Source organism: Capra hircus, assembly GCF_001704415.2.
Source record: "Capra hircus breed San Clemente chromosome X unlocalized genomic scaffold, ASM170441v1, whole genome shotgun sequence".
Taxonomy (NCBI): Eukaryota; Metazoa; Chordata; class Mammalia; order Artiodactyla; family Bovidae; genus Capra; species Capra hircus.
This window is the reverse complement of record NW_017189517.1, coordinates 11,760,583-11,780,014: the sequence shown is the minus strand read 5'-3', so window position 1 is coordinate 11,780,014 and position 19,432 is coordinate 11,760,583. Positions and strand designations below refer to the sequence as shown.

Genomic DNA, 19,432 nt, shown 5'->3' with positions numbered 1-19,432 from the left:
CACTGAGAGGAGAAGGGCGCTCAGGGAGAAGCAACTGTACAAATTCCATTGGCAGCTCATGGATGTGACTTGACTAAAAGGTATAACATGAATTCAAGGGAGTTCCCTGGCCATCCAGTGGTTAGGACTTAGCACTTCACTGCCGTGGTTCAGGTTCAATGCCTGGTCAGGGAAATAAGATCCTACAAGCAACATGGTGATAAATAAATAAATAAGCAAATGACTACACTTACTGAGACCAAAGTTCTAATACATACCATCAAACTTCTTGTAGCGGGAGGCAAAGACAGCTTGTAAATGATTGCACTGTTCGCTGACCACACTTTTGAAATCCTCCTTACTTTGTAGGCTGTACTTCTCCTCCATCTCTTGAGAGCAGCAGGTATAACCCTGGAGACAGATTTTCAAATGATCACCTGGAAGATAAAATGAACGACAATCAATCTCCACCATAAGTCATCAAGTTCAAGAGGGAAGAGGTTAATTTAGGTGCCCATGCTTGGCTTTATCTCTGTCTGAAAGCCCAGCTGTCAAGATTTTCTTGTCCAGCATCTTCCGTACAGGTGTTAAGACACTAGAAGATTGACCTTATGACTGTGTGTGGTGTAGTCACTCATTCATCCAAACAGACTAATGGCTTTCAATAAATGTAATCTTCAGGTAACTCAGAGTCAAGGAAAATGTCTAAGACACATTCACTCCATAGTAGCTCAATGCACAAACCATCTGCCTCCCCTATAGCAACAGCATTCTGTTTGTGATTTTGACATCAGAGTCTAGAAAGCTTCTTTTTTGTAAACCCCAAACTTCACTCCTACCTTGTTCTTCCTCTGTCACAGACCAAAATTTACCCTTCGAACAGACCATGCCTTTCTCATATAATGACCAAGAGATATGGCACCACTCAAAAATAATCCCACCAGGTACCATCACATTAGTTATGCCAATATTAACTGTGTGGTATAGGTTTCCTTGTATAATTTTCTACCGATGTTTACAAGAATCTACCTTCACTGTTCCTCCTGTTGTTGCAGTTCCTGTTCCATGATAGACAAAAGGGTTCTGAAAAGACCTAAGGTCTCAGGAACTCACACTTAACCTTTCAATGGTTAAGTGTGAATAATAAATCAAGGGATGAGGAATGAAGAGTAAAATCTATGTAACAACACTAATCGTGGACATGAACTGGGCCAGAGCCGACCACTGCTGCTTCTTGGCTGTGGGTGCTTAGAGGAAATAAGTCTTCACCTCGGACAGATAGCAAAGTAGCCTTGTGGCAGGGGCAGGCTTCAGATAACATGGTGTTGGCAATTTATTTGACTAACACTAGTGTTGTCAACTGCACAGATGCAAATAATTACATAATCAGATATATTCCTGATCATTCTTCCTTCCTGGCAATTAAAAAGTAGGGAGAGTGTTACTGCCGGACAAAAATGGGTTTGTAGCAGTAAAGGGCTATTTAAAGAAGAGGAGAAGGGAAACAATCTTCAAATAACTTCCTCATCCAGAAACTACAAAATGCTTCTTTTGCCATTTTCAAACCTATGGGGTGGGGTGGGGGCTAAGGAAGGATGTGAAAGAGTTTAGAGCTGTGAGGCTGCCAACCATCTTAGATCTCATTAGTGGAAGAAGCCCAGTTTTCTGGAAACACCTTGTTATAACCAAAAACAAAACTGCCTCCTCACTGGCTTATCAAGTTTACAGCAGGTCTTTGGTACTGAGACATCTAATTACCAAAGAGATACCCAGCTGTCTCCTGGTTTCAGGGTGGAGGATTCCTCCCCCAACACAATCTTCACACAAAAAATAATGCAAAGGTCCCCAACTACTACAGCAAGTACAAGTTACAGTACTTGCTGTAACTGTGTTTAAAAAAAAATCCATATCACATTCATACCCCACATAGAAAATGAATTGAAATACAATGAGAACTTAGGGTGTACAAAACTACATAAATGAATTATAATAAGAGTAGCTACTTTTTAAGATTTTCACAGGCTAAAAATCATCACAGAGCCACTTCTGCTCATTTGAGCCTTGACTACACCACGTAATCTGTCTGCATTTCTAAAAAGTGTTACTTGAAAATGTAATGTGACATTCTTGCCAGAAGCCCTGTCCAAGACACACTTGTGAATTAAATCCCAAACCATACTTGGGCTACTAGGGATTTGGTGCCATAACCAGTTTTGGCTGATGAGAAGTTCAAAGGGAGGAAAAGGGACAAGTCTTGGTGCATCTAAAGAAGAATTTAGAGCCCTGCACACTGGTAAGAACTCAAGCAACTCGTCTGCTTTTTAAAACATTAACAGTTCTACTTTAACACCAAAAAATGATTTCTATGATTCAAAGCCAGGCCATACGTATCGACGGAAAGACATTCCACTTTGTTGGAGACTGCTTCTAAAATGCTGGGTCTGAATGAGAAATGTCTTTTGTTTCTGGAGATCTCCTCTAAACTTGGTGATCCTATGTGCTTCTCATTTAAGAAGCATGTCACAATTTGGTCTTTAGGCTGAAAGAGCAGAGGACAGGCACAACAGGATCCAATGTGGGACAGACAGACGACAGCCACTGCTGGGACCGGGGGTGAGCGTATGAGAGGAGCTGCAGACACACGCCCTTTCTGAAGAACTCTAGCTTCAACGCCTGAAGCATTAGAGCCACAGAAGCCTTGGAGTCTTAGTTCGCCCAACAGTACGAGTAAACAGGGTTATGCTCTACAACCGTCATTTGCCTCCTCCACGTCCCTAACTCAACCTCCTGCTTCTGGGACCCTGGCTGCGTTCTTCATAGCCTTCTTCGGGTCCCTTACCTTTTCACCCCTTTTCACTCTTCTCATCCTATTCTCTTAACCCACTCTGCCTCTTTTAACAGCACGTAATGAGAAACTGAAGGACTTTTTATATTTGTTATACTTGTTGAGAGTTCCCTGTTCTTAAGTTCAAAAGCAGGTGTATTGAAGGCTTTATGGATTTCTAAGGAAGCACCTAAATTAAGTTGCTTTTTGTACATGGCCCTTGATTAGGTTTTTTTCTTTGTGGGTCAGTGGCCCTCAAAAGAAAAAAGGTCCCTTAGCCTTGTCCTCAGAGGCTTGGATGAGAGTCAATGAAGCGTGCTTTTAAAGCCTAACTCTGCGGCATTAAAAACAAAAAAATCACTCGAAAGAGCCAAACTTTTTTCAATCACACCAGCTCGATGTAATTTCTCCTTAGTCCTAATATCAATGCCTTCGTTTTTCAAAGCTGAACAAAGACAATCACAATAAATTACTACTCAATCCTGCCGAGTGTGGATTGGCTCTTTTTTTCCCTCTGTAGCCCTTCAAATCAATGGTGAAAGAAGCAGGCATTGAGTATGAGGAATCCAGTCCATCCTTTTTCATTCCTCCCACCAAAGCTGGCTCTGATGTACAGATGAGGTGCAGCTAACGTCCATTTACTTCTAATTATTCATAACCCACCTATCCATAGAAAATGTTAAAAATGATGGTTAGGTTCTTGGCCAGCTCCCAGCCTATTTACTATAAACCTAACTACTTCTAATTGTAATTTCATTTTGAACTCCAACTAGAAGGCAAGAAAATGTCTCTCAGATTCTCACACATTTGGAGGGAGATGGTTATACAGGAATACTTGTAATTACTACTAGGGTGTCAGCTTTCTGTACTGGTAAGAGACAGAATAAATCTATTCAGGATTACTCTGCCAGAGTCCTAAATGGAGGAAACAGCAGCCAGTGTATGGGACACAATGCAGAAAACTCAGGCTTGCCTGCGCCAGCACAGTTTGGAAGGCAGATATTCTCTGATGCCCAACTGATTTTACTCAAAACGCAAACCAAATGCCTTTGGTAAATAACAAATATACAAACTGCACCCTAAGGGTGAACACTGCAACGAGAGGCATTTGAGAAGAACTGACTGGAAAGTCCTTAGAAAAACTGCCAATGTAAGGGGTTCTGATTTTGCAAAAGCCTTTCAAGCAAAAAGGAATTTGGAGAAAACTCAGCTTTTTGTTTATTTCTGGGTTTTTGCTTTATTAATTTTATTGAAGTATGGTTAATTTACAATGTTGTATTTAATTTCTGCTATTGAGCAAAGTGACTCAGTTACACACACACACACACACTCAAGCATACATGTATATTCTTTTCCATTATAATTTATCACAGGACACTGAATATAGTTCCCTGTGCAATATAGGGAACAACCTTGTTGTTTATCCATCTTACATATAATAGTTCACATCTGCTAATCCCAAATTCCCAGTCCTTCCTTCCCCCTTGAATACAACAAGTTTGTTCTCCATCTGTGTCTCTTGTTTCATAGATATATTCATTTGTACTGTATTAAGACTCCACATATAAGTGACATCATATGGTATTTATCTTTCTCTTTCTGGCTTAGTGTGTTAATCTCTAGGTCCATTTGTGGCTAATGGCATTGCTTCATTCTTTTTAACGGCTGAGTAATATTTCATTATATATAAATACCACAACTTCTTAAACCAACAGTCTATTGACGCTCACTTTGCTTCCATGTCTTGGCTATTGTAAATAATGGTGCAATAAACATTGGGGTGCAACGTATCTTTTTAGGAGTTTTTATCTTTTCTGAATATATGCCCAGGAGTAGGTGTGCTGGGTCATATGGTATTTTTTTCCCCTCGTTTTTGTTGTTTTTTTTTTTTGAGGAACCCTCAATTCTCAATAGTAGGAACCCTACTATTCTCCATAGTAGCTACAACAATTTGCATTCCCACTAACAGTGTAGGAGGGTTCCCTTTTCTCCACACCCTCTCCAGCATCTATTGTTTGTAGATTTTTTGATGATGGCCATTCTGACTGATGTGGGGTGAGACCTCATTGTAATTTTGATTTGCATTTACCCAATAATTAGCAATGTGGACTACCTTTTCATGTGCATATTGGCCATCTGTATATCTTCTTTGAAGAAATGTCTATTTAGGTATTGTGTCCATTTTTTAAAAAATTGGTTGTTTGGGGGGTTTTCTTATGGAATTGTGGGAGCTATTTGTATATTTTGAAAATTAGGCCCTTGTAGGTTGCATCATTTGAAAATATTACATCCCAGTCTGTAGGTTGTCTTTTTGTTTATGGTTTCTTTTGCTGTGCAAAGGCTTGTAAATTTATTAGGTCCCATTTGTTTATTTTTTCTTTATTTCTATTGCCTTGGTAGAGTGACCTAACAATGGTACAATTTATGACAGATAATCTTTTGCCTTTATTTTCTTATAGGAGTTTTATGGTATCTTGTCATTTTTGTGTATGTTGTAAGAGTGTATTCTAGCTTCACTGATTTAAACGTACTGCCCAACTTTCCCAACACCACTTGAAGAGAATCTTTTCCCCATTGTGTATTCTTGCTTCCCTTGTTGAAGATTAATTGTCTCTTTAAGTGTGTGGGTTTATTTCTGGGCTCTCTGTTCTGTTCCACTGTCTGCCTTTGTGCCAACACCACTCTGTTTTGATAGGTGTAGCTTTGCAGAATTGTCTGAAGTCTGAAAGGGTTATGCCTCCTGCTTTGTGCATTTTCCTCAGAATTCCACTGGCAACTCTAGATCTTTTGTGTTTCCATATAAATTTTAAGATTATTTGTTCTAGTTCTGTGAAAAATTTCAAGGCTAATTTGATAGTGATTGCATTAAATCTATCAATCACTTTTTGGTCAGTTTAACAACATTAATTTTTTCAATCCAAGAGCATGGAATATCTTTCCAATTCTTTGAATCATCTTCAATTTCCTTTACTAATGTTTTATATTTCTCAGTGTATAATTCTTTCACCTCCTTGATGAGGCTTATGAAAACTTAGCTCTTGACAAGCAATTTTAAAGAAGTGAATTTTAAAAACTTCCAAATACTTGATACTATCTGAGTCTTTCATTCTGCAGGTCTAATGGTAGTCTGGGGATAAGAAGACTGATACAGGGAGTTGGAAATATGGGTTTGAATCTCAGACCTGTATGATTCACTGTAAGCTCTAGGAAAAATCACTCACCCCCTGGAGGCTGAGCCCTTTGTAAAGAAGGAAGCATTATGAATATGGTACAATAATACAAAGACTTACATGCAAATGTTAATAGCAACATTATTCATAATAGCCAAATGCCCAACAATGGATGGATAAACACAATGGGATGTATTTGAACAATGAAATATTATTCAGCCATAAGAAGGAAAGAAGTTCTGAAATGTGTTTCAATATGGTGAACTCTTGAAAATAATATATTAAGTGAATGAGCCACTTGCAAAAGTCCATATATTGTATGATGCCATTTATGTGAAATGTCCAGCCTAGGTCAATCTATAGAGAAAGAAAGTGGTTGCATGGAGCTGAGGTGGGAGGGTGGCGGTCAAGGGTGAGAAGTAAGGAAGGGGTTAAAGCTTAAAGGCATGATTTATCTCTGGGATACTGAAAATGTTCTAATTGATGTTGGTGATAAACACAATTCTGTGAGTATATTAAAAGCCACTGCATACTTTAAATGCGTGAATTGTTTGGATAATAAATCATATCTCAATGAAACCATTAGTTTAAAAAAATGTACTGGTTGTTAATAATGCATCAATATTGGTTTATCAATTGTGTCAAGGTACCACAGAAACATACAATGTTAATAACAGGAGAAACTGGATGTGGGGTACAGGAAAACTCTGGGCTCTATCTTCCCAAATTCTGTAAATCTAACACTTCTAGGATAAAGTTTTTTTTTTTTTTAAAGCAAGCTTCAGTTTTCAAAGTAAACAGGATAAATATGTGGGGGAGTTGCCTTTCATCAGTATTACATCAAACACTTGATTTAATCCTAATATTGGGGAATCACATCAAGCTATTATTGGCTGGGGTAATTTTCCTAATCCCTCAATTGCTACTTTACTCTTTTCCTAATTTTTATTTGTTCTGAAGTAAACAATTCCTAGCCATTGGTCTCAAGGGTTACCAAAATAGTTTCTGTTCACTTTCTCGATCTAAATTCATGGAGCCACAGAGTGAGCTAAAACACAGGTTGCTGTATAACTCCAGCCCCTCCAGGCTACCTAAGAACCCCAGGAGGAATATACAATGCTCTGCTTCATGGGAACAAAGAAACAAAATCTCTAAAGGTTTTAATAATCCCAGGGGGGTGGGGAATGTATATATTAATCCATCCTTCCTCCCTTGCAAAGCAGCAGTGAAATGACTGCAGGTAAAGTGCTATGCACATCCAAAGCCTGAAGTCACTTGGCCTAAACCTTAATAATAAAGCACATAAATTATAGTCATTATGGAGATGTATGATTTGAGATCACCTACCAATCAGTAGGAGAAATGCAGCTAGTGAGCATTTTGCAAAACCTTGCCAAAATATAGCTCTGGATGGCTTAGCTGCCAATTATTTTTAGGTCCACTAATCCTGCAAGGTACTCTAGAAGGCCAATCAGAAACATACATTTCAAACGTCAGTTTTATTATATTTTTCTAAGACTACTTCATGTAAGTGTAGTTGGAAGAGTCAGGGTTGCTACTTTCAAACTCCATACTTCATTTCAGGGAGCTTGCAACAGCTTTAAAACCCACTCCAGACTGAAATCAAGCAGAGCTTTTTATTGCTTTATACTGATAAGCAAATTATGAACCTAAGTTTTTATCCGACAATCTTAAAACCCCATTTTAACTGTACCAAAGGTTTACTAAAGAAAGGCACATCAACCAAACTGAGTGAATGGCCTGAAATGCATACTTTGACCTTATGTTACCATTACTTTAGAGCAGCCAGAGTGACTGCATCTATTTTGCACATTTCCAACCACTTCATCCAGATCTAGGACTCAACAGGAATAATAATACTGGCAATTAACCCAAATCTCTTCAACAATTCTGAGGATCCAGTAAATACCACATAAGCAGTCGTTTCTAATAAAAGGCTCACTGAAATGTATTGGGGATCTTGGATCAGGGGACGGGGAGCAGGAGGCAGGAAAAGAACGTCTCTTACTCGTTTTGTAAGTAACAAAGAACTTTCATGTCAATGAGTCAGGTGCACATACCTAGGGTAGCATCATTTCAGAGTTTCTTCATTTAACAGAATGCCTGAGACCAAATATGTCTATTTCATATTCAACTACAAATAAAAAGTGGCCTAGAGAGGAAACACTACTGGCTAGAACATTTTTTTTTCCCCTTTGGTGCCCAATGGTACTTCTTTCTGGAACCTATGTACCCACACCGTGTGTCCGAATTCCTGGTAGACCAAGGCCTCGGGAGGGCCATTTCTAAGACAGTTCAAAGGTCTCAGACATCTCTAAGACCAGGCTCAGAGTCTCAGGATGGGATTCTCAGAATGGGGCGATGCTGGCCACCAGCAACTTGTCCTTTCTCTGCACCCCTAGTGTAAGTCTAGTGTAAGTCTTAAGATGGTCTCTGTGAGCAGTCTCCTGCAGGCAAGCACATGAGACCTCAGAGAAAGGCAAGGAAGAAGGCATCCTCAGAAAAAACACTGGCTATGTTCCTTTCCCCCTCCTCCCAGGGGCTGATTGAACACCACACTTCTAATAGCGAGTGATTTTCCTTATTATTTCCCACTCATCTCTAAAGAACCCCCCAAGAGCCTCATTCTAAGATAATCTGCCACAGCCATTGAGGTTTCACAGCAAGATGAGAAAGGGTCAACATCTGGATACCAACTTTATTTCCATGTGTAGGAGGAAAATGCAGTTGGTGGGCATCCCTTATATAGTAGGATCTAAAAAGAAATGATACAAATGAACTTACTTGCAAAACAGAAAGAGACTCAGACTTAGAGACTGAACTTATGGTTGCTGGCGGGAAAGATGGGGGGAATGGATAGTTAGGCAGTTTGGGATGGACAGGTACACACTGTAAAATGGATAACCAACAATTACCTACTGTCTAGCACATGGAACACTGCTCAATGTTATGTGGCAGCCTGGATGGGAAGGGGGTTTGGGGGAGAATGGATACATGTATATATATGGCTGAGTCCCTTCACTGTTCAACTGAAACTATCATAACATTGTTTGCTGACCAGCTATGTGTGTGTGGGGGGGGGTGGGGGTGGGTTAAGTCGCTTCAGTTGTATATGACTCTGTGCGACACTATGGACTGTAGCCCGCCAGGCTCCTCTGTCCATGGGATTCTCCAGGCAAGAAGACTGGAGTGGGCTGCCATGTTCTCCTCCAGGGATCTTCCGGACCCAGGATTGAACCCACGTCTCGTTTGTCTCCTGCACTGGCAGGCGGGTTCTTTACCACTGGAGCCACCTGGGAAGCCCTGATCAGCCTAACCCCAATGCAAAATTAAAAGTTTACTTTAAAAAATGTAGTCGGCGGGGAGGCTTATCAATACCAGACACTTGATCTAATACAAATATTAATACCTTTTGTTTTATAGACATGTCACAGGTGGTGTGGGTCATGACTATTTTTAACATTATTTTCTCTATTTTTCCATGCTTCTTTTCAGCTTGGTTAACTAGAAAAATAAAAACCCTCCTAAGCTTCTCTTTACTCACCCCTTTGCAAGACATATCTAAAATTCCTCTCTCCGGAATAGTGTGAGAATAGGTTTTCAGTAAAGCTACTTTCTAGTGAAAATATACCTAAAGAACAACACAGTCATTCATTAGGAATTCTCCCAAAGATATTTCTCCAAATGGCTATTTAGAATGCTTTTACTTTGAATGATAACAAAGTTCACTGACTCACATAAAGAAAAATGATTCTCTAACGACAGATTTCAAGCCACAAGAACCAGTCTTTAAAATTCTAGCCAGGAGACTTTCCCCAGTGAAGGGGGGCCAGGTTCGATCCCTGGCCAGGAAAATTGATCCCACATGCCACAACTAAGACCTGATGTAGGCAAATAAATACATTGAAAATTCTAGCCAGATATCAATGAAATCGATTAGTTTGCACTTCATTACAACCCTTAAAATCCACTTTCACAGTAAGTTACATGTTACCCTAATACAGAAATGATGCTTTCAAACTGTGATACTGGAGAAGACTCTTGAGAGTCTCTTGCACAGCAAGGAGATCAAACCCATCAATGCTAAAGGAAATCAACCCTGAATATTCATTGGAAAGACTGATGCTGAAGCTCCAATACTGTGGCTACCTGGTATGAAGAGCCAACTCATGTAAAAGATCCTGATGCTGGAAAAGATTGACGGCAGGAGGAGAAGGGGTTGACAGAGGATGAGATGGTTGGATGGCATCACCGCCTCAATGGACATGAGTTTGAGCAAGCTCCAGGAGATGGTGATGGACAGGGAAGCCTGGCGTGCTGCAGTCCATGGGGTTGCGAAGAGTCAGACATGACTGAGCAACTGAACAACACTACAGATCTGCATGTAAGGACTCTTGGTCTCCGTTCCCATGGACATGGGCATGGACCACAGTTCAATAGGGGTTCATTTTTATAACATGAGAGAAAAACTCAGCCTTAGCACATCTTAGCACAGGCAGATGGAAGAAAGGCAGAGCAGAGCCCTCGTTTTGAGGGTTTTCCTCAACCCTCAAAAAAACTCTTCACCATTATCTAGTATCGTAACACCTGGGCCTGCCACCCTTGGGACAGACCCCTAGAATTCATTCCCATTTTGTTGCCAAAAGTAAAGTACACTTCCTTTCCTAGGCCATTTACTACAGTTTTAAGCAAAATTTTCTCCATCCTAATTTTGGAGAGAATGCCACTTTAATGTAGCTATAGAGACTTATCATCCCTAACCCTCTGCATCCTGCCTCTAAGCCAATCGTAGTACTTGGTGAAACAGTCCCACAATTCTATGGTGATGCCAGTTAATTTACATTGCCTTGGCTTGCCGTGCAATCCCAGAAGCTTTTTGAAAGCCTAGATAGATCAAGTTCGCTGGTTTCCCTTCATCCACATATGCTTTAATCTCTGGTAAAACACAAGGTCATTAGTCAAGCAGAGACTCCACTTATAGAAATGATCTTGGCCTTCCTACAAGATTAAATTTGCTTAACTTTCCATGGTCCCATTCTTTATTATATCTTCTACCTGCTTGTCTTTATAAGTGAGGCATCCCAGGTCTAACTGAGATTTATTTTAATGGCCATCTCCCTATTTATTCTAATGACTGTCTCCTCGACACCATCTAATTCCCCAATCTCACTTTTCAGAATCTCTCCTTTAGGCTCAGACCTGTTGATTATATTCTGTTTGTTCATTAATATTAGAAAATTCAGTATATTTACTACTTCAACCAGTCCACCTCAAGAGATGAAAACCTGTCCTAAAATTTTTCCCAAGTCTATATCAAAGTATTGATTCACTTCTCCAAAACTAACCTTTGGCCCAATTTGGCAACACAAAAAATTGGGGGTGCTTTCAGTTCAGTTCAGTCGCTCAGTCGGGTCCAACTCCTTGCGACCCCATGAATCACAGCACGCCAGGCCTCCCTGTCCATCACCAACTCCCGGAATCTAGTATTTTTACCCAGCATGTCTTACATGCTAGATGCCACTCCTCAGTGCAGAGAAGGCAAAATGCTTGGGCTCCACCCTCTTGAAAATGATAAGATAATCTGATGTGGACTTTATTGCTGTTCTATAGGCTTTTTCTCTCTCCCTCTTACTGTATATTCTGAATTATTCCTCTCCTCCATGCCCTCCCCAAAAGATCTCTGTGGTCTTCTGATCTTATCTAGAAACAACTCAAGTTCAAAAGACAGAAGAGGTGATTCTATACCAGGCAAATCCACCACAACTCATGCATCTTACACTGAGGCTTCAAGAGATGTGCCTTATAGTAGGTCCTTTGGACAAGCTGGGAGAAAGTTACATACTCATGATATAATACATTGCCAGATATGCTGTGGCCATTTTTTGAGTCCTCAACAGTAACAGAAGATATTAGTTTAAACTCAAAGCAAAACCTCGCAATGAGCAAATTCTTTAAGGATCTAGTTCTGCTGCCTTTCTTGGTCAATAAAGCAAAATCCACAAAGGAAAAGCTTCACACAAATGCTTTAGCTATTCGGCTTGCCAAATCAGGTCACTAACCACTCAAATTAATTTTAAAACCCCATCTTTCAGACAATGTTCATGCTTTGATTTTTGAAAAGCCTGTGAATCTAAACCTGATCCCTTGATGATGAACTTCCCTAACCTTAATATCTAATAGTCAACAAATCACTGGTGTGACACCCCATTCAATTTTTGCTGCTGTGGTCTCAGGAGAGGAGCTTCTATGCCCTCAAGTGACTAACACACCAAACAGCAAAGGAACTGAGATAGTACACAATTTCTTTCTACCATGCTAGGAAAAATCTCTGTTTGTTCTGGGCTCTGAAACTCCAACAAAAAGGTACTTAAATGTAAGGTATCAATTAGGAAATAATTCTTCGGCTGGGCTGCCATGCCAGTCACCTACCATTTTCCTCTGGTTTAAGTATCACAGAGAAGGGAAAAATAAGGGCAGATCTTGGGCACTAAATTAACGGATTAACGTGATTACTTATTTATGACACAAGCAAAAATTTACTTCCTTACAGAAGAAGATGGAAAAGTGATTGCCCTTGCCAGCAAGTGACAAGGAAAAGAGAAAAACCAGTCGTTTGCTCTATGTTCAAGTCCTCACAGGCCTATTCAATTCCTGACCATCCTCAGATATAGGCCTGCCAGATCCGAGGCCACAGAGATAGATATGAATGTTCCAGAAAGCAACTAGTATATTGGAGGTGGCCTGGCCTTGTTTCCTGTAGAACTGTCAGAAAACTAGGTATAAGGGGGTTTCCTGTTCCCAGTTTTTGCTTTGGGTGGGGATGAAAGGAGAGAGGCCATTCTGGTTTGAGCCTCAAAGACAGAAGGTTCCTGCCCTAGAGCTGCCACTGGAGCCACTGTCACAGGACCTAAGAGAGCCACCAGAGCATCAGAGTCTGAATCTGGCCAGGACACAGTCTGGAGGCCTGATGTTCACAAATTCAAAGCATCAAACAGCTTTCCACGGCCTGGAGCAATGGGAGAGTAAGCATCTGTTTCATTATTTCAATATCCAACTTGTTTTCCATAAATCTTTGGGGCCATGGGCCAACTCACTCATAAAGCAATTGATCTGGTCAAATATCTGATCCCAAAGAAGTTCCAATTACTCCTCCAGTCTGAGAAGGTATCAGTACTCCTTGGGGGATGGGAGGGGTGCTGGTGGCAGGGGTAGAGAGAGAGAGAGAGACAGCAAGAACTAAAGAGAAATGGGTCCAGGGAAAGACAAAGAAAAGGAAACTGGTAGAGGACCCAGGGCTGAGGACCAGGAGGGCCACCTAAAGCTGATGCTAGTGGCAATCTGGCACCAGGGCCTCAAGTTCACAGCAACTCCCATCACGCAGAGGGACATGTTTTTCTCTTTAGTTTCCATTACACGGAGTCTGCAGATGGCATACTGCATTACTACTGCAATTATTGACTATAATTATTGTGAAAAGTCTTTGAAGTGATAGCAAAATTATTAAAATGGCCCCTCTTAGAAAAGAAGGGCAATAAATACAGTCTCCTTTGGATAATTCAAGGACCCAGTTTCATACTGGGACTTTCTGCCAGAAAAGAGTATGTCACTTCAATATACTTGTTTTTGGCTCCTCTCCTTGAAGATGTTTTATCCTATGTGAAAAACGAACAATGGTATGTGGTTCAGGATATATTTTAAGAATATACTTAAAGGTACTTCAAAGGAAAATAAAACTAAGGTAACCTTCTCCTTGCAGATACACATATATTTGTGCAAGTTCGTAGTTTTTCTGGATCCCACAGTAACCCAAGAGAGACAATTTTTAAAACTGTCTTTGAGGATGAAAACAAATGCCAAGTGACATTAAATGTCCACCTCTTTTAAAGATAACACCATGCTTATCTGTTTGAATTAGAAAACATTTTAGTGTACTTAAATGAGTATTGGTAACTAGAAATAAGGAACAGAAAATAGCTTTCTTTGTCCCTTTTCATTGAACCATAAATTGTGCACTTGAAAGATTTTATTTTTACTTTTCACTTGAAAAATAAAATCTATTTAATCTTACGTTCTAACTCTGAGTCAAGGCAGCATGATCCCAAACTACAGCCAATGTTACAGGAGCACACACATTGTTGTTGTTCATTCGCTCTATCATGCTGACTCTTTGCGATCCCATGGACTGCAGCACACCAGGCTTCCCTGTCCTTCACCATCTCCCAGAGCTTGCTCAAACTCATGTCCATTGAGTCGGTGATGCCATCCAACCATCTCATCTTCTGTTGCCCTCTCCCCCCCGCAATCTTTCCCAGCATCAGGGTCTTTGCCAATGGGTCAGCTCTTCACATCAGGTGGCCAAAGTATTAGAGCTTCAGCTTCTGCATTATCAGGTCAAGATTTTCAGTCATATTCTGGAATCGATTTGAATGTAGTGAGGAAAGGCCATTTCAAAAGCTGAAGCCCACTCAATGTCCAGCAACTATTTACATAATATTTACATTGTGTAAATTGTATTAAAAATAATCTACAGATGAGGTAAAGCATATGGAACGATGTGCTAGGATGTGTTGTGGATTTTGGTTTCCTGGGGGATCTTGTTACCATAAACCCCTCATCTATATATATACAGGAATGGCTGTATATTTCTCAGAAGGGCGATCCTTTCTATGCCTTGGGGTTCAACTATAATTAAAGGAAGAGTATTTTCCTGTTGTGATTATTACTGCTGCTACTTCTACTACAGCTACTATTATTAGGCTTAGGAACCATTATTTCTAAAAATTACAGAAAAAAAACAGCAATTTAGCTTTATTTAGCCAAAACAGACTGTCCCTTGGTAAAAATTCAGGCTATAGCAATATCACTTCGGGATTACAGATTAGACAACCTTTTTTTTAGTTTTAAAATGACTCTGTTATACTGCTGGGAGATTAAAAAAAATAATAAAGGTTGATTCATATGAAGCTGCCATTATTTCAAGTCAAAAGGGTGAAATACCAGCAACAGCCTAGCCTAATATTTTGAGGAATCAACCCTGCATCAATATCTAAGTATTCTTACATGTAAAGTATGAAGCATTTATATTCTAAGACTCCTGCACTCACAAATACAAATCAAAAGGTTGAAATAAGACACTCCTATTTACTTACTTAAATAAGCATCTTACTTTAAAAAAAGAATACGCATGCCTGGAGTACGTACTGCACTATGCTGACAAATGATCAGTTCTTTCTTACTAGCCAATCATTCTGTTGAAAGAACACTCTGCTCTGTAAGATAAAGGTGGATGATTCAGAAATTTAGAATATCTAAGGATAAATGTGTGTCAAATAAAAACCAGGAAAAAAAAAAAAACCACTCACCCTGAGATGAAGGGAATTTGTTCCCTATCACATCAAAGCAAGGGAGAACAAAGATGGAAATGACAGCTCCCTGCACAATTGTGGTGCATTTAACTGCTGATATTTTGATGTTGCTGATGAGAGTATATTGACCTCAGAGCATCTGTCAGTTTATTACCTGATCACCTCCTTCTACTCGCTTTATTTCTGTCAAACAGGTCTTCCTCTACTAGGTTTTAAACTGGGACCATAGATTTCCCTCCATTACACTTCACAATCGTGCCTAAGATTTATAGACATGAGTAAGAAAAGGAAAATTCATCACCATAATACTTACTTGCCAGGATGTGTAGGCAAGGTTTGGAGAGATAAAAAATGCTTCCTGAACAAGGGTTTTTATGGAGGTGGGGGGGGGGGTGTTGCAGGGAGGGAGGGGAGAGCAAGGGCCTGAGATACCCTTGGCCTTGATCCTGAGTAGTATACAGAACTCAGGCACTGAGGAACAGGAGAAAGAGTATGTAATGGGGATCATAGTCCTGTGCAACTCAACAACTCGTCGGGAGAGAAAAGTGCAAAACACAATGCATGGATTTCCGCCCCCCCCCCCCCGCCCCGCATTTTAGAGTAAGAAGCTATGACAAAACCAGGCATTATTTAGGGAGGGGAAAAAAAGAGCTCAAAAAGTAAGCAACATGCAAGATATCTGGAGACTAGTTTGAAAATTGGGGGTGAGGGGAAGAGTCCTTTACCTGTTACTTCAGAGATAAGTGCTCCCAAGCACTTATATTTTGAAAGAGGGCTGCAGAGAGAGAGAGAAGAGAGAAACTTCAGCACAGCTAAAAGGCCAGAGTGAAAAAGAAGTGAAGGTATCTTTGATGAAATAAAAAGCTAATCCCAGACTGGGTATAGAGAAAAGCCCAAAAGGCATGGAGGTTAGACACAAAATCAAAATTAGGCAGGAGCGACTTGCAAGAGATTGCCAAATCAACAGAGTAAGAGGCTCTTTCTCTCTATCAAAGGGAGGAAGCCATTTAGAGGATCCAAGGACTCACTTAATCACAGTCACAGAGCTAAAAAGGAGACAGGTCGAGAGACTGAATGAATTCTTTGTCTCGGAGGTTCGCATTACCAAACCAGAACACTGAACTCGGCAGGTCAGAGGTACTAGATCAAATAGTGGTAAACACGACGCTATGCATCTAATCACAAACCAGGAGTAGATAAATCACTGGGACCAGATGGTATCCACCAGTCAGTTTTGAAGTAACTCAAGGGTGAAACTGTTTTGGCCAACATGTGTAGGCCATCTTTACGAACAGCCACTGCCCGAGAAACTGCTGCTTGTCAATGCAATTCCTATTCATAAGAAGGGTTCTGAAGGGGACCCTGGGAAGTAGAAACCAGTAGGGCTCATTCCCGAATCAAGTAGGCTGGCCAATTTTATGATAAAGGTGAAATCACTGTATATTTACAAAAATAAATCCTATGGAGGAGACAGAACATCAAATATTTTGGCAAAGGAGAAAACTCCTGTTCATCTAACAAACCAGAGCTTGCCGGGTTGGTGAGGCAAGGAGAATATGCATTTGAATAAATGGGACCCTGCATATACAATTTATGGAGGGTGCTAACAGAAAGCATTATCGTGTACCCCTGCTCCCGTATACTACCACTGAACCTTAAAAGATACAAAAGAAATAAGCAGAATTCCAAAGTTTTAAAAGAGGCTTTAAGAGTATTCTTTTTATTGACTTCTCATATATTAAACCCATTCAATAAACAACCCCAGAAGCATAGCAATTTCTCACTTACACACTGCTTCAACTTTTGAGACAACCCAATGAGCAAGAGAAGCCTGACTTTAACAACAACAACGGGGGGTGGAGGTGGGGTGCAGGGACAAACGTCTGTGAAATTTACTGTAGAATATTGGAGCCACCCTCTGGGACGTAGCCTTTATTTTGCACACAAATATTCCAGTTGCCTATTTAACCCACTCTGCTGCTGCTGTCTGATTTCTAGACATTCAGTTCTGCCTTGGGTGAAAAAGGACAAAGAGTGAACCCAAATCAATGACAGCTCAAGTGACGGCTGAAAAGGGAGGCAGAAGCAACAGAGGCAGAACAGTATGGGGCCATTTAGCTTAGGGGCAAAGAGTTCCCGTCCCTCAAAAAGCCCTAAGGACATGACCACGTTAGAGTATCATTTATTAAATGATTTTCATGATGGCCCTGGGTCTTCTTTAACTAATTATGATTTTTTTATCATTCTAGTTAATTAGGCAAGAGAATAAATATTTCCAAGATATTTTCACAGAGATGTTTAGAACATTTTATAAGTTTGTTTGATGTATAAAAGAATAATTATCTAGAAAAATCTGTTACCACAAATATTTCCTTTTCAGAGGAAGCAACACAACCAACATATAACATTTTAATGTCACAAGGGTAAGGTCAACAGTTGTCTGAGCGCACATCTCAAGAGCTTCATGAAAAGTTCTAGATGTGTTCAGAAAGAGATCAATAGGGCAATTTATTAGGGAAAACTGGCTTATTTTGTATACATTTAAATCCTTAGATTTTTTTTGTTGTTTCAACAAAACATTCCTCTTCCTTTCAGCTGAGTGTGGTGTCCATACCAGGGATACAACTGACCAGAGTGCTGTTTTTTCCTTTCAAAGGGCATGAAACGGCTGATTCATATTACCAAAAATATTAATCTCGGAAGATTTAAGAGAGAAGAGTTAAGCAAACATGAAAATAAGGTTTATTTCTCAAAGTGGGCTTATTTCTTCAAACACCTACTTTCTCATTTGGGGAGAGACACTCTGCTATCTGCACTTCAGATCATTCTTTCTCTCAAGGCAACCCGATCTTAGTGAAGGAAATTGATCTGAAACATCCAAGAAGAAAGCAAAAATAAGATCCTGAAGTGGAGTAATCTCTCAAACCACATGCCTTTAGAAGAAGCACACACCAGGAAAAACACCGCTGCTGTCTGAAGTACTCCGGGGAAATGAAATTGGAAGAAAACCTGGGTAATATCAAAGACCAAAATAGCCAAAGTTTCTGGAAAACAAAACTGCCTAAGTTTTCTCATTCATTCATTTTATAGTGCCCATACAAAAGTTGCTCATCTCTCCCAAAAGAGAACAAGCGACAAGGCAGGACTCAGCAAGGAAAAGAACCCTAAACAAATTAAACACAATTTGAAAGTCACTCAGTCAACCCCATGGACTCTACAGTCCATGGAATTCTCCAGGCCAGAATACTGGAGTGGGTAGCCTTTCCCTTCTCCAGGGGATCTTCCCAACCCAGGGATCGAACCCAGGTCTCCCACATTGCAGTTGGATTCTTTACCAGCTGAACCACAAAGGAAACAAAACAGAAACCAAAACCATGAAGAAAACGGACAGAGAAGGGGAGAAGCTGGAGCAAACAGGAACTTACTATTTCTCATTCTAAAACTGCCAGGACCAAATGTCACTTGCCATACCTGTACCCTACATGTAACACAAACACAATACAAATGCTCTACACTGGTAAGAACAAGTTCAGAACGGTTTTACAATTTTAAAGGACCCTGATTTGGATGCTGAGTAATGCCTTGCTAAAGAAGGGATGGAAAGCCTACATGCCGCCAGCACTTCTGAGGGGAACGAGCCTCCTCAATGAGAGATGTCCTGAAAACAGTCCTCTGGGATGGCTCGCGCACACAAGCTTTATATCCTGAAAACCTCCACGATGATGACTCTTCAGAAAAAGCGTGTCCACTCCTTGCTTCCTCTCAGCGCAATGAATGGGTGCTGCTGCGGATCTGCACAGCTGTCTCCACTACACAGAACAGGTAAGTCAGGGACTTCCCTGGCAGCCTAGTGGGTAAGACTTTGTGCTTCCACTGCAGGGGGTGCAGGTTCCATCCCTGATGGGGGAACTAAGATCCCACAGGCCCCTTGGCCAAAAATAAATAAAACAAAGAACAGGTAAGTCAAGTCAGGCAAGCCAGCCTAAGGGCAGAAGGAGTTTGGGGGGGGGGGGTCCCCAGAGACGATGCTCCTATTGGTAAAAACAAATGGTGATGAGGGACAGAAAACTGAG

General features: G+C 40.5%; 1 protein-coding gene across 1 annotated transcript in view; it reads right to left on the bottom strand.

Moving 5' to 3' along the window:
- The window catches only part of GPC4 (glypican 4), a 108,543-nt gene that overhangs the window by 36,903 nt on the left and 52,208 nt on the right, over positions 1-19,432 (bottom strand). The window contains exon 2 of the mRNA XM_018044248.1: positions 258-416. Coding sequence (XP_017899737.1) covers positions 258-416 — 159 coding nt within the window. The remainder of the gene's footprint in view (positions 1-257; positions 417-19,432) is intronic.